Here is a 15244-nt window from a genome sequence, read left to right as displayed (position 1 = left end):
ATTTGCTTGTGCAGAGGGGACGTAAAACACTCCCCAATCACCAGTATTTTCACTGTTATTTGTATTGCAGTAGCATCTAGAGGCCTGAGCTCTGTTGTGCTCGGGGCTGTACAAACATATAACAAAGAGACGGCCCCCCACCCCAAAGAGTTTACAGTCTAAGTGGGATTTGCCACCCTCTCACACCAGAGCCACCATTATACACCCACTTCACACTCCTTTCCTCAGGGGTAAGTGACTACACAGTATGTAAGGAGGGAAGAATCAGGCTCATGGACTTTTTATATTTCTGAGGCCTTGTCTACATGCAAAAGTTGTACCCCTGTAACTATACTGGTAGTGTTAAAGCAGTACAACAGCTCTAGTGTGGGTGCAGTTGCATTATACCTGTATAAAAGGGCTTATTCCCATACGGCGTATTCCTATAAGGAAAGGGGAGTAAATTAGAACAGTATAAGGCACCTTTATCACAGTGTAACTGTATCGACACTAGGAATTGTGCTCATACAAATATTATGGTAAAGAACTCACCACTGTAATTGACATAGTTATACTGATACAAAATCTGTGGCCCGATGCTTTTCAAAACTATCGAGTCTCTCGGGTTCTGTGTCCTTGGAGGTATTTAAGAACAGGTTGGACACACCCTGTCTGAGGTGCTCTAGGTATATTTGGGTCCTGCCTCAGCACAGGGAAATGGCCTAGATGACATCTGGAGTTCCCTTCTAACCCTGCATTTCTATGATTCTATAATAATCAGGCTGGGTATTTTGCACGGTTTCTTTTTCCAGCCAGGATCAAAATACCTCCAAAACAGCCCATCTTGCACTATTTCGCTTCTTCTGCTTCCTGTCCTGGCTGGAGCCCAGTTGTTCAGAGCCACCCAGAGAAGAACAATAAGGAGGCAGGGAAGGCATCCAAATATTTTTCAAACTGGAAAAATAGTTGGTTCAAGTTTTGGACGAAGTCTCCAAGTGGTTAGGGGGAGGCAATTATTTGTGTGTTATATGCAGGGAGTAGTTATTCCTGCAGCTTTGTTAATCTTTTGTTCATGAACTTAGCTGAGAATAATAGCAGTGGGTTCCCCCTATAGGATCCCACTTGCTTGGAAAAGACCTGTTAGAGCACTGAGTCCATCTTTATGTAGTTACGGGAGATCATCCCCCTGATAATAGAGGATGCATTGGATAATAAGCTGATACTACATTCAATCTTAGCCAGAAGGCTGCCCGCATTATTTAATAAATCTGTGCCTGACAGTGGCAGCTGCATCCTGCTAAGACCAGCTGGTTCCAGACGTGCCCTGGGATTTTTCTTGCTCCCTTGCCTGTTCCGTATGGTCTTGTGGCTAAAGCACAGGACTTGGCATCAGGAGTTTCGAGTTCTATTCCCAGCTCTGCTGTGTGATCTCAGGCAAGTGACTTCTACTCTCCATGCCCCATTTGAAAAATGAGGATAATTCTCAGCTGACGCTTTATGAAGGCGATCAGCTGGGAAAGTGCAATGGAAGGCCAGTGTATCATTGCAGTTACTTTATAATGATGGCTTGGCTCTTTCCCACCTGGCACTCCAGCCAGGTAGATGGCCAGCAAGTCACAAGGGACAGTGTGAGTATGATGAGTTGGGGGGTCATGACAACTGGCTATTCCCTCCCAGGCTCCCTGGGAGGTATTTTTTTAACCTGCCAATTTGCAAATGCTTAAGGAAGTTTGGCTCTTTCCCATGACAGGCTATCACGGAAAATATGCACAAGAAGCAAAGGGGGAAAGAGGGGGAGAGGTGAAGCTTATTTCAGGTTTGGGAAGCACCCTCAGTGTACTTCTCCCTGCTCCGACACCAGGGGCGGTAATATTTTGTGTTGCAGCACTGCTGTATGGATTAGTGGCAGGTATTCTAGCAGTAACTCCACGTAGCCAGATGGGTTGGATGCATTGTCCACAGATATTCTAGCACCACTCCCAGGTAGGCAGGTGAACTGGATGAAAATATTATTCTTTAAGGTAACATTTATATTGCATATTATATATCCAGATCAGGGGCTTCATTGCACTAGGCACTGTACAAACATGTAGTCAGTTACAGTCTCTGGTTTGAAGCACTTAGATTCTGAAAGACAAGCAGTAACAGCCCCGGTGTAAGGGGTGGGGGAGACGGTAAATAATTGGGTGTGTGCAATTCTTAGGGGCAGGAATCAGTGATCACAGTAATCACAGTGCTGCAAGGGTTCTAGAATGTCTTCCCATGTAGCCAGGTGGGTTTGATGAAATGTCTATAGGCATTTTTTGGGGGGGGATATTATTTTATTTGTTCTACAGTAGCACCTAGGGACCCCAATCAGGGGTTAGGGCTCCACTGTGCTAGGTGCCCTCCAAACACATACAAAGAAAAGACAGTCCTTGTCCCAAAGAGTTGAAGATTTAAGTATATAGGGATTCTGGAAGTCCTCTCAGGTGGTTAAATTGCCTGCATGTTTTCTAATAGCCAGCAAGTCCATCCCACCCCTAGAACACAGTAAATCTGAAACCCCGTATAATTAGTGCACAATGAAAAGAGCAGCACTGGGTAGCTGTTACGTACACAACAGCCTGAACATTGCTACTATGTGTGTGTATTTGACTATATACAACAATATAGTCTGGTGAAGAGTGAAATAACATTTAATCTGATTAATTTAATGTTTAATCTAATTAATATCTGTGGTATATTGAGAACTGTGCTGTGATTGCAAGCTATCTCTTTGAGAGCAGGACGTGGGGAAGCTTCCTCATCCTTTTTGTAAGCTATGGGGCTCTTAGGAAAGTGTTGAGCAGAGTAAGTCTGGAAGGAGCCAGCATAAAGTAAAGTGCGGTGAATTGTGTCTTATTGCCTTAGTGAGCAGCCAGCTTTGTCTCTCTCTGTTTTGGGTCACTGTGTGTCTTTCTGGAGTCCAAGAATAAAAGTAGTGTCACTCTGCAGCCTTCAAGCAAGAGTGTTTTATGTTTTTATCTAACTCCTCTGTTTGTATGCTGTGGACAAAACACTCTCAAGTGCCCTCTCATTACCAGCCTTATTACCAACCTTCATTTGAGACCCAAACTTACCTCTGCCCCCACTTTTATCACTGAAAATTATTTCTATCGAGAATGCCGACTAATGAAACCAACAGTTGCTTGTGAAATATACAATTATATTTATACTCATGAAATTAATAATATGTTATTGGATCCAGAACCCAGATGTGCCTATATCTGGCAGGAATTGTCTGGGACCCAGCTGTGCATGTTGCACCATTTAAGAATCTAGAGATTTTCCTGAAAATGCAAGAAGCAATTAAGCTGATCATGTATCAGATTTGTGCTACAGTCAGGATGCTAAAGGCCTCTAAAATATATTGGCCCGTTGCTGGTCTCACTGTGATCACCAGCAGTATGGTTATTGATTTCATTGGAACCATGATTTGATCCAATGAGAATAACACATCTGAGATATCGAAAATATGAGGACACTCTATATTGGTATCCCACAGCTGGAAATATCGGGTTAGAAGCAGTGGGAGCCCCTGACACAGTGATTCCCATAGCTCTGAGAACACGTGGTCCCAACAACTACAGCAGAGCCCAAGGAATGCCTGGTCCAGGTTAACTCAAACAGACGTGGCCCATCGCGCCTGCATCTAACAGCTCAATTCAGACACTGCGTGCTCCTCACACAGCACCAAGAAATGAAAGCATGCAGCATTGCAGCACGCTGAATCCAATGGCATGTTTGACCGGCTCATTATAAATAATTGGCCCCCAATGGGACATTTTCCTCATGTTCCACAGGCCGCCTGCGCTGTTCAACAGCTGTTGAGAATGCCCCAGCTGGGATTCCCAGCCCTGGAAGGAAAAAAGGAGGTTTTGGTGGAAAGTTCTGATCACCACATAAGAGCCCAGTGGCGAGGAGGGGACAAATTCATCCCTGGTGAAGCTCCATTGACTTTATATGGATTATGCCAAAGATGGATTTGGCCCTGCATCTGTTACTTATGCATTTAATCAGAGCTGGTAAAGGGTTGGCCTAATAGGAGCAGACTGGGGCTGTGTGAATTGTGCACTGAAACAGATTTTGGTCCTGTTCTGCTCTCAATACAGCAGTGTAAATGGGGAGTCACACCACTGAAGTCAGTGGAGTTATATTGGCATGAGGGAGATCAGAATCAGGCTCCCAGTAGTTAACCAGTATGCATTTCAGTGCAATTGACTGTATTAATGAGAGACAGAAAAAGAGACAGACAGGGAGATCTGAGTTCTGATTTCGCTGAGGAAATCTAAGGCTTTACACATCATGTTCTCCCTCCTGCTTCCACGCTGACCAAGGGCCTGTACCACGAGAGGTGGAAGTGTTTCTCACTTTCCCACACAGAGACACGTGTGTCTAGGCACTGGCGTAGATGAAGCATTCTCTGCATCAGCATTTGCACCACAGGTGGCACTTAACCTGCGACAGGTCACCCAGCATCTGTTGAGACAACAGTTTTGCGAAGTGTGCGTCCTAGAAACGCAGCCTAGCACCTTCCTCCCATCTCCTCCCAGTAAGGTTCACTGGGCCTCCTTTTTACACTGGTGTAACTCTGTGGACATCAGTTGAGTTACTCCTGATTTGCACTTATATATGTGAGAATCAGGCCCACTAACTTTGAGACAAAGTCTTTTAGACCTGGTATGGTCTATTTGGTTTCATTGTTTGCTGGTATGTCCTATCCACAGCAAAGACTTTACACTAGCAGCAGGTGGAGGTTAGTACAACTCAAACAAACACTGAAGCATGATTTTCTTTCTTTCTTTCTTTCTTTCTTTCCCTCCCAGATAAAAGACTGTAGCAGGTGGGGTATGGGAGCTAATAATGAAGAGAGAGTAGATGCAGAGAGGGCTGTTTAATTGCTGAGTAGACGTGTGGACTCGGGCAGCAACCTGAGCTCTGGAACCGTCCACCACGCAGGGTCCTAGAACCCGGGCTCCAGCCTGAGCCCAAACATCTACACCACAGTTAAACAGCGCCTTCGCCTGAGCCAGCTGGCACGGGTCAGCCACAGGTGTCTAATTAGAGTGTAGACGTCCCCTTTGTGGCCTCCTATTGGTTCTAGGTCCTTTGCCCTCCACTTATAGCCCCTGCCCAGCTCTGGGCATCTGTAGAGGATGTACTTTTCCTCAGTCACTGAGGAGAGGTGCCGTGTCCATCAGCATCAAGCCAGCAGCACGGTATCCACTGGGCAGGCCAGAAAGAGAGCTCGGCTGGAAACACTTTTCATGTTCCAGGGGAGTTTCTGAGGTTTCTCATTTGTTTCCATGTCCTGAATCAGGACAAAGAGTTCCTCAGTTTTGACCAACTGATGATCCCAAAAATGTCATCATAATCAAACTGTGTCAGCTGAAGTGGTTTGGTCATTTTTAGACGTTTCCTTTCAGTGGTGACCCCCCCCTTTTTTTTTTTTTTTTTTTTTTGGAACCTTTTTTTTAAAAAAAGGGAAATGAACATCGAAAAATGGTTTTGGACTGAAAAATGAAATGTTTAGTTTCAAAAATATCAAAATTGGACATTTCTACCATTTTGAACCTTTTATTTCCCCCGAACAATTTTAAAATAGAAGCTTCATCAAAACTGATCCTTTCCCACAAACCGTTTCGGTTTTGACAAATGAGTATTTTTTGGCAGAACGTCCCGACTGGTTCTGTCCAGAAGTAGAATTTGGATTGGTGGACACCATCACTGACGAATTGGCCTAATTCTGGTTGTGCAGGTGGCTGGGTGGTGTTAGTGGGCTGTTATCTATAGGAGGTCAGACTAAATTATCTGGTCTCTTCTGGCCTTAAACTCTATGACTGTACTGGATTCCCCTTCCCTCCCTGTTGCTGTTCAATTCGTGGTTCTGCACCTGCTTCCCATTCGGCTTTTCCACCATTTACACCTCAATCCTTCTCTCTTTCCCTCGTCAGGTAACAGGCTGGATGAAGGCTCGGATGTTGAGTCTGAACCAGACCTACCCTTGAAGCGCAAGCAGCGCCGTAGCCGAACCACCTTCACCGCCGAGCAGCTGGAGGAACTAGAGAAAGCCTTTGAGAGAACCCACTACCCAGACATCTACACGCGAGAGGAGCTAGCCCAGAGGACCAAACTCACTGAGGCCCGAGTACAGGTAAAGATGAGAGTCAGGACATAGCTGACAGTTAAGACAGCAGCCCAGGGACTCTCTAAGTCCATTTACCGAGGAGAAGCAGCCCTATCATTTATCCATAATGAGGAGGAGCCAGGAGTTGGAGGGTGACACGGTGGATGTACCATTTCTGTTAGACCAGGTGATGCGAGCCTGAGATGCACAGTTTGGATCCAGATTCGAAGTTTCCCCAGAATCCAAGGATGTGCAAGCTAGGATTTTGGTTTGACCCATTATAGCTGCAAAATTTCAGTCCAGACTGAGCTCACGATCCGAACTTTCCCAAAGCTGGCAGGGCACTCAGATCTGTGCTTACTGCTTTCCTGTGGCTATCTACCATTTACTTAGGAGTGGCGGGGGCCGTTTCTACCATACCCCAGCCTCCCCTCTCCCCGCCCAGGGCTTTGGATCATATTTTGCAAAGGTTGCAAATTCTGCATGTGCATTTTTTTTCCTCCTTTTTGCAAATCTCCTGAGAGTTCGTGAAGTGGGGGGAGGGAAGGGGAGAGGAGAGGAGGAGGAAGTGGGGGAGCTATGACATCGACACAATTAATAGCCCTTGTGGGAACTCCACACACAGACCCTTATGTCTTCCAGATAAAGGCTGGGTCAGCAGTGTGTGCAAACATGCAGAGGGATAAGGAGTGTGAACAGATCAGTAGATATAATAGAGTCCCCTGGGGAAAGAGAAGGGAGGGGGCTGAGGCTTGTGCTGGGTTAAAGAAGTGAAATGGAGACACCAGCAGTCAGTGTGGGCAGCGCTATTAGATTTCAGGCTAAGCATCGGGGTCTCTGTATGCCGAGCCTGGAGTTGAATTGCAGACGCGGGAGAGAGGGAAAAAGCAACCCGGTCTCATGACAGGGGAATAGTTCTTCAGTTAAATGGTCGTTTGGAAGCAAAACAGGCATTTTTCTGTCTGGGAGAATAATAATAGGCCTGAGCCTAATCACTCACAGGCCAGCCCAGCCAAAGGGCTGCATCCTCCCCAAATTGGCCAGGGGAGGGCATTGCCTCACACATCTAGGACATCCATCTGGTCCGTGGTCTTGTCCCTGCTACCCCTCTCGTCAAAAGAGATGATATTCTGGTAATGCTACAGCTGGCCACATGACAGCTCAGAGTGTTTCCTGGGGGGTGTTTTTTTTTTGCCTCCCACTGGCTTTTCCTGCACAAGGCACCTTCTTTGAAAGCTCAAACTCCTAGCACCTGAGGATAGCGCAGGTTCGGTGCCTGCAGCGTGTCTCCTTGAGCCCCCCAGTCTCTCTCTGTGCTTCAGTTTCCCCTTTTATTTAACGGGGTTGATGTTATTGACCTCCTTTGTAAAACGCTTTGAGATCTACCGATGAAAATCTCTGTGTAAGAGCTAGGGATCATTATTATTTTCCTGTGGAGGGAAGATCTGACCCATCATCCCTTGAGCTAGAAAAGATGCCCTGTGTCTGAGGGAATCCTTCTCCCCGCAGATATAGGCTGTGGTGCCCCCAGAGAGGGCATGTCGTGGCCATTAGACCGATACTAGATTTGAACTTAGCCAAGAGGGTCTTCCTGAGATTTTAGCAATAATAATGTCATTTGTGCATGATGAGCCCAATCCAACTCCCACTGAAACCCAGGAAAAAACCCCATTGCCTCCAGTGAGCATTGGATCAGGCCCTGCGCTGCTCCAAGAATTTATTTTTCTCTCTGCATTCCACTGGGTTGCTTATCCTCTCGGTTTACAGCACCTTGGTGGTGAAAGCCCGTCTGAGTTAACTGGTCTAGAGCAGAAACGCAGAAGCTGTGTCACTGAAATGCCACTTTATTTCCTTCTGGGCAAGGCCAGCGAAAGCACCCTGCTGGGATCCCAGGGTGCTGTGGTCTGAGTGGCCAGGAAGCACGGGGCAGAGATGGAGACATGTCCCTGGGTCAGGGGTGGGCTGGGAAAAGTATCCGTGAAAGCTGCTTGCCAGCAAGGAGAAGGCATCTTCACGATACAGGAGCAGGGAAGGGGTTGTCTTTGTGCCACAAGACCTTCTTCTGCCCTCCAGAAAATTCTCCACTCCTGCTCCTGCAGCGGGCTCTGCTTTACCCAGCTCAGGTGCGGGCGGTATGGACGACAGAGACTTGTGCCCAGGGGGTTTGCATGCCCCATCCCGATTTACTTTGCTCGATGCGGACATGCAAAGACCCCAGTGGAGAAACAAGGAGAAGTAAGAAGGCTCATGTGGCCCAAACCCACACAGAGAATGGTGCTCAGAGGGGGAATTCCACTTGGGCAAAGACCTCTAAGCATGGATTTTGGGGGGTGAAAACTGTATCTGCATTCAGTGTATTGTGGTGCCAAAGAGCTCAAAATCCTCCCCACAGCCCCTGCCAAGCCTTCTAATCCAGGCACCCACACAGCTGGAATAGCTGCTCTGTGAACCAGTGGCAGGTTCCTTCCTTCCGAGGAGTTCCGACCTCAGAGCGACAAGGGGGTGGAGGGAAGCAAAGCCAAAAAAATAAATAAGCCCCTTCCCTCGTCTCAAGCTGTGATCTCTGAATCCCGCTCCTGGCTCCCAGGCAGCTTGGCGGGGAGGCTCCTGCCAGAGTTCTAGCAGCAGCTGTTCTCCGAGGCACATTCCTGATGGCTTTTTCATTCCGATATCCTGGCAGGCTCGGCTTCTTCCCACCGCTTTTAAGCCTGCCGCCCCTTGTAAAATTTTCTGGATATCAGAGCGGATCTTTCACTGGCTCTCAGGACCCACCAACAGTAGTCAATCAAGTTCTGGTGGAAAACACACACACAACCGGAAGAGTCCGGCAGCCCTTTCCCCCCCTCTCTTCCCAGATTCGATGGCCAGAAATGGAGGTTTATGAGTAATTACAGTAACGCCTAGAGGCCTCAGCCAAGATTGGGGCCTCATTGTGCTGGACGCTGTGTGCACACACTCAGAGTAAGAGACAGTCCGTGCCCCTAGGAGCTTACAAGGCAAAACAGACAAAGGGCGGGAGGAAAAACAGAGGTACGGAGAGGTGAAGTGATTTGCCCCATGTCACATGGCTGACCCAAGGTCTCCCGAGTCCTGTCTAGTGCCTTATGCGTTGGGCCACTTACCTCCCAAAGCTGCTAGTCTGGTCTCCTGCATAAGAAAGGCTGTGGAATTTCACCCAATCATTCCAGCACCAAGCACAATGCCTTGTGGCGGAGCTAACGCATATCCTTTGGATCTGCTTATTATTGTTGTTTGTATCACGGTGGCACCTAGGGGCCCCAGCCCTGGGCCAAGATTGCATTGTGCTAGGTGCTGTACAAACAAAGAACAAACACAGTCCCTCATCTGTCTCCCTTCCTTGAGCTCCCTTCCTTGTCTCTGATCCTTGAGCCCTTCCTCACACACTCCCCTCCACCTGAAAAGCCTGTAGGTCTGTTAAACTTACTGACAGGGCTTTGGAGCTTGGCCGGTCATGCAGCTGTCCAGCTAAGTGGAAGTTTGACACGTTGACAGCTAATAAAATTTACAAGCTGAAGAAGGAGGGGCGGGGGAGGCGGGGCCCGTGGTGAGATCCTATTTCTCATCTGCTAAGAAGATCATTGAAGAGCGAGCAATATTTTCGATAGGGCCATAGTAACATCCATGCAATCAGGCCACAAGGGTCCCGCACGTAGGGACCAACAGTGTCAAAGATACAAGTCATTCAGAGGTGTGTTAAGTCAGTGGAAGGGCTGCCATTGACTTCCGTGGGCTTTGACTCAGATTCTTAGGGCCTGTTCCTACTGCCGGTGAAACCAACAGCAAAATCCCCATTGACTTGAATGGGAACAGGACAATGTCCTTATTTGCGTTCCTACAGCAACTCTACACATTGGGGGTTTCCTTTTTCTGGGTAACTCTTGTCTCGTTTGCTCCATTTCCACCCCAAACAAGCAAACCCCTGGGTGTCAAGTGGGACCCTTCCTACCAAGTGTTTGCATTCAATCTCCATTCCAGTTAAGATCATTGTAGCAAGATGTCAGGCATTCAGATGGGGCCACTGCCGTGCGGGTTGCTCATTGGAGCACGTCTGCACTTCAAGATGGGGATGTAATTCCATGCTCAAGAAGATAGACCGTGCTAGCTCTGATCCAGCCTAGTGCATGAAAAATAGACCGGCTCTTGTAGCGACTTGCCCAGGGCGACACAGGAAACGCATGGCAGGGCCCAGAACAGAACCCAGCTGTCCTGAGTTTCTGTCCTGTGCCCAATCCATTGAACCATGGTTCCTCCCTGATATGCTGCTGCTTGCTGATCTAGCTAACAGTATTTCTAAAGCGCACATCATTGTGGTGTCTAAGTGCTACTCTTGATTTCTTAGTTGATAACTGAAGAAAATGACAGAGAAAATAAGCTAAAATTCACCAGAAAGTACCAAAAATCCTTCCAGCAAGTGGGGAATCAGTGGCCGTCGGCCTCTCAGTTGACTTGGAGATTTGTGCAATTAAAACGTTTTCAAAAGTGGGCAATGATGCAAAGGGCCCAGTGTAAACAACTGGGCTCCATTTCTCCTGCCATTAAAACAAGTCAATTAAGTTTCCCGAGGTCCCAAACTATCATCACACCAGGCCTTCCCAGAACCCTGCTGGAAGCATTCTAAAAAACACACAGCAACCTTTGTTACTCACCATTGCTTGTGAGTGAATCAGATTGACATACCGCAACCAGCTGGGCGTAGTGAGTAAATCAATCCTAGTCCCAACAACTGAAGCAGTGGGCACTTCCTGGGAATGAAAGAGGAAGTAGAAGGAGCTGATGCCCAGAGGTGCTGATGACTGTTATTAATTCCCAGGAATTTTCATGCCCCAAGAGATCTTTAATTCTCTTACAACATAAAACTAGGGGGCGATGCGGGAAATCTACGGATTTATTTTTTTTAATGGATGATGCAGTTGCATTTGGTCTGTACAGTAGAAAATGGGTGCCCTGTATAGAAAGAGAGCTCAGATCAGCTCAGTATTCCATGCAGTTTATAATCCTAGATTGCACTCAGCTAGGATGCTCACGTAAAAGCATGTATTTTATGTGTGGTTTCATATTGTACTGAACCAATAGCCATAAAGTGACCTATGCACTAGAGTTGGTCAACAACGCCAATGGGGTGTTGCAAAAAAAAAAAAATTTGTCATTTAATTTGGTTTGAAATTTTTCACAAAAATTTTCATTTTTCAGTGAAAAAGTTTCAAAACTCAGATTTCTTCATTTACCGTTTTTTGGAAAAGCCCTCTCGCATGCACTCTCATTTTTTACAACATTTTTGGCTTTTTTAACCAGGAGAACGTTAAAAAAGAAAAGTGAGACGAAATGGATGTAGTCTCTCGCTTTGTCTTGCTTTAAAAAATTCCACCTTTTTTCAGTAAGAAAAATGTTGGACAGTGAGAGAAAGCGGAGGTTTTTTCCGCCCCATTGAAAAAGAAACGCCAAAAACGTTTGAAATACTCTGATAATTCTGGAAAAACAAAACAATTCAAAGAAATCACACCGGTTCCATTGAACATTTTCCAAACAACATTTTTCTTGGAAATGTTGTTTTTGGTTAAAAGATGTTGACTAGTTTTACTACAGGATGATGTTCTGCATAATTCAGTAATGCAGGAGCGCAGGGCAAGTGCCTCAAGGTGATTCAAATCGGTATAGCTCATTGATTGCAATGGTGTCCACTGACTTCAGTGGAACAATAATAATTTCCAGCAGCTAAGGTTCTGGACCATAGAATCCAGGTCCCCTCCCGTTCCAGCTATAGAAAGACCTCTAAGCTGAGGTCCAGTTCCCAGCAGGTAAAAGAGGATGCCAGCAGCCTGTGATGTGTCAGGGTGCTGGGGAGCCAAATGGTCTGTCCGACAAGAACCACTGTGGTCAGGGGCTTGTATGTCTCTCTGTGGCAGAGTCTGTTGTATGCAGTGTTGTTGTATCATCTCAGTCCCAGGGTATTCGAGAGACAAGGTGGGGGGAGGTCATATCTTTTAGTGGCCCAACTTCTATGGTGAGAGAAATAAGTTTTCGAGTTTATGCAGAGCTCTTCTTCAGGTCTGGGAAACGAACTCAGAGACATCTGACGAAGTGGGTCGCAGCCCACGAAAGCTTACGCCTGCAGAAACTAAATGTGTTCGTCTTTAAAGTGCTACAGGACTCTGGTTGTTTTAACTCAGAGAGTCATTGCTAAATGCAAGGTGCTGCGAGTTTCCCAGACCTGAAGAAAAGCTCCGCATCAGCTCGAAAGCTCATCTCTCTCACCAACAGAAGCTGGTCCAATAAAAGATATTCCCTCACCCCCTTTGTCTCGCAGAGCTCGCTAGTGGTCAGTCTGAGGCCCTTCTGCACTTGGAGGCGTTGTATGGGGACGGTCAATATCTTCCCCAGATCTGGGTGTTAATCTGAGGCTGCTTGAATCTAATTCAACCTGCCTGACTATTGGATTGCAAAGCTCTTTCAGTCTTTTCCAAACGGCCTCTGTTAATGCAATCCCTTCACTCTCAAAGGCCAGTGGAGAATGTTTTCTTTCTTCCACAGGGTTCGACTAGTTTGCATTTCTTGCATGGGGGCCGCGATGAGGTTATGACACAACAGCTGCCCTGTGTCTTTGGCAGCGGCCGGGGGGCAGTGAGAGACTGTGCTCAGGATCAGGGACGCTTGCTGGCAGAGGCCAGGTTGGCGTGCTCATTCTCTGTGGCACGCTGCCCGCTAAATGGCTCTCACACACATGCGGGGGGGGGCACTCAGAGAGCGTAGCCCCTGGCACTATGGCAGGCATTCAGTGGCGTTTCCTGTGTGCGCCCATGCACTGCGAGAGGCTGACAAAGAAATAGATAGACAGGCATGCCAGTCAACAGTCAGCTGCCCGGGAGAGGTCGGGGTGAGGTTAGAACACTAACCCAGCCAAGTTGAAAAGAGCCTTCCACGAGCTAAAAGCAGTAAGGACTGCTCTGCATTACTCACCGGATTGTTGCGGTTCATTCCCACCTCCCCAGACGGAGTTGAAATAGAAATGGATATGGGTAAAATAAAAGGAAAGCCCACAACTCCCCTGCCCCAAACCATGCCCTCCAAATAAGCCCCACATCTGTCCCTTAGCCACTTAATAAACCACGTAGCAAAACACTCCAGCTCTCCAGGTTGACTCTATCGCTAAATGCTTCTGCTCTCCACGGCACCCAAACCACAGAGGCAATTCTTCTCCACCTGGATTCTGCAAAGTTAAAGATCATGTCTAAGAATTGCGAGGTTGTCCCGCCCGGCTGTGCACAGACCCGCGGATGGGCTTTGAATTGCGCACATGCTCTTTGGAATACACTGTCGAGTCCTCGCAACTGGTGCGGCCCCAAATGGAAACAGAAACATGCCAGTTAAGGGCATTTTACTGGAGAGAGTCACTCCGATTTCATGAAGTGTATTAACCATTCCAAAAAAACGTAGCGGGCCCTGTAGAAAAAGTCTCTCTAGGGTGTCTCCCTAGCTGGGCTGGGGTCCCTTGTCATACCCAAGTTTCCACCACAGCATAGGCCGCAGACTCTTAGTCCTGGTAGTGGCCCTATCTTTGTAAACCTGTTGACTTTGCTTCTGGGTGGAGGGAAAGCAAAAGTTCAGCTCTACAGAAACCAAGCCCTTATCTAGGGTCAACAACAGGGCAAGAAAATGTCCGAGGCGCCGCCTTACTTCAGAGGTGCTTGGTAGCAGCTTTATTGGAGACCTCATGGCTGGGTAGCCCAATCAGCCCCTCCCTATCGGGGTTACCCCTGGGGTTTGCTGGCCTCCACAGGGCAAATGGGAAGTTTCTGGCATGAAAGTTCCTCCTGCAGTTTCAGGAGCCACTCTAGTCACTCCTTTCTCATGGCTTCCCCACTTGTGCACGGCAGGTTCCTCTTTTTAAAGCCCATCACAGGCCCTATCCTGCAGTCCTAGGTTAGGCAAAACCCCTACTGAAATCAGCGCGAGCCAGAACTGAATAAGAAGTTTTCATAGTGCGGGGGGATCCATATGAAATGAACATAGGAGGTAATTTACAGCAGCAAGGGGTGATCCATTTCACACTTGTTAACTACTGAGCGTAAGCGTGCAGAACCAGTTCAGATGAAATAAGCACTGGAACAGGCTTTTACCTCAAATTCCACCTGGCAACTTTTTTGAGGTTCAGGAAAGTTTGTTTAAACTTTCAGGTTGCTTGTTTCAGTCTCACAGACCCTTCTGCATTTTTTGGTTTGAGTCAGAACCCAGAGCTACCAACTTCATGGTCATCGGGGCATGAGAAGAAACCACTGAACAACGTGCTACTTATTTTATTTTCTTACGAGGAATTCAGATGCCACAGTCATGAGCATGGTATAGATGCCCAGATGAACGGGTGGTGGATGAGCATCAGGCCTGATCCTCAGCTGATATAAACTGCCTTGCTTCCATTAAAGTAAGGGAAGTTATGCCAATTTACACCCAGCTGAGGTATTGGCTCTTTGTATTAAGAAAAAGGACATTGTAGAGGCCTCAAGAGATAGCACTTTAATCCCACGATTTCCAGCCCAACTATCAGACCAGAAAGGTTCAGGTGAGCTTTGGAGATACACTTTCTCTAAACTGAACCTCTGGTTCCAACTCAGCCACTACCCCGTGTGCCATTTTAAAGCAAATAAGTGGGCCATTTATCCATCGCCTAGAGCCAGTGAAATGAATGGCATTCAATCTGTTTCCCCTGGCAATTGCCCAAATTAAGCAGGCCTACTATTTATTAGGGCACCAATTTAGTAGACTTTATTGTGGTTAAAAATGAAAAATGTTTATTAGAATCGAGCCTGGCGTTTGCCAAGGTATTTTAATCTTTTATCTATTTTCCACAGCACCTAAGCTATTTTTCTAAAAGATTCATAGCTTTCCCTGTTGCAAAGGAAATCTCCACAATATAAATCAATGTGCTGCTGTTCTGTTGTTAAAGCCTATCTCCAGCCAAACAATAGCAGTGGGAAATCTACTCTCCAACACTGTATTCACCTTGGTAAGGTGTGAACATCAAAGCCTGTTTTGGAAGGCTTAAATGCAACAGTAGCACTGTTAAGATTGGGCCAGGCATTCAGGCGGAGATCAAGCACTTTA

At 47.0% G+C, this 15244-nt stretch overlaps 1 protein-coding gene across 4 annotated transcripts in view; it reads left to right on the top strand.

The window, feature by feature from the left end:
- PAX7 (paired box 7) overlaps positions 1–15244 on the top strand; it is a 128572-nt gene that overhangs the window by 55111 nt on the left and 58217 nt on the right. For all 4 annotated transcript variants that reach the window (XM_067566910.1, XM_067566909.1, XM_067566911.1 and 1 more), the window contains exon 5: positions 5955–6154. In XM_067566910.1, coding sequence (XP_067423011.1) covers positions 5955–6154 — 200 coding nt within the window. The remainder of the gene's footprint in view (positions 1–5954; positions 6155–15244) is intronic.

The sequence above is a fragment of the Emydura macquarii genome, unplaced genomic scaffold (genome assembly GCF_026122565.2).
Source record: "Emydura macquarii macquarii isolate MOO-44397 ecotype Brisbane River unplaced genomic scaffold, CSIRO-AGI_Emac_v2 contig_2768, whole genome shotgun sequence".
NCBI classification, from domain to species: Eukaryota; Metazoa; Chordata; order Testudines; family Chelidae; genus Emydura; species Emydura macquarii.
Note: the sequence above shows the minus strand (reverse complement) of the source record. Positions and strands in the feature narration are given on the sequence as shown.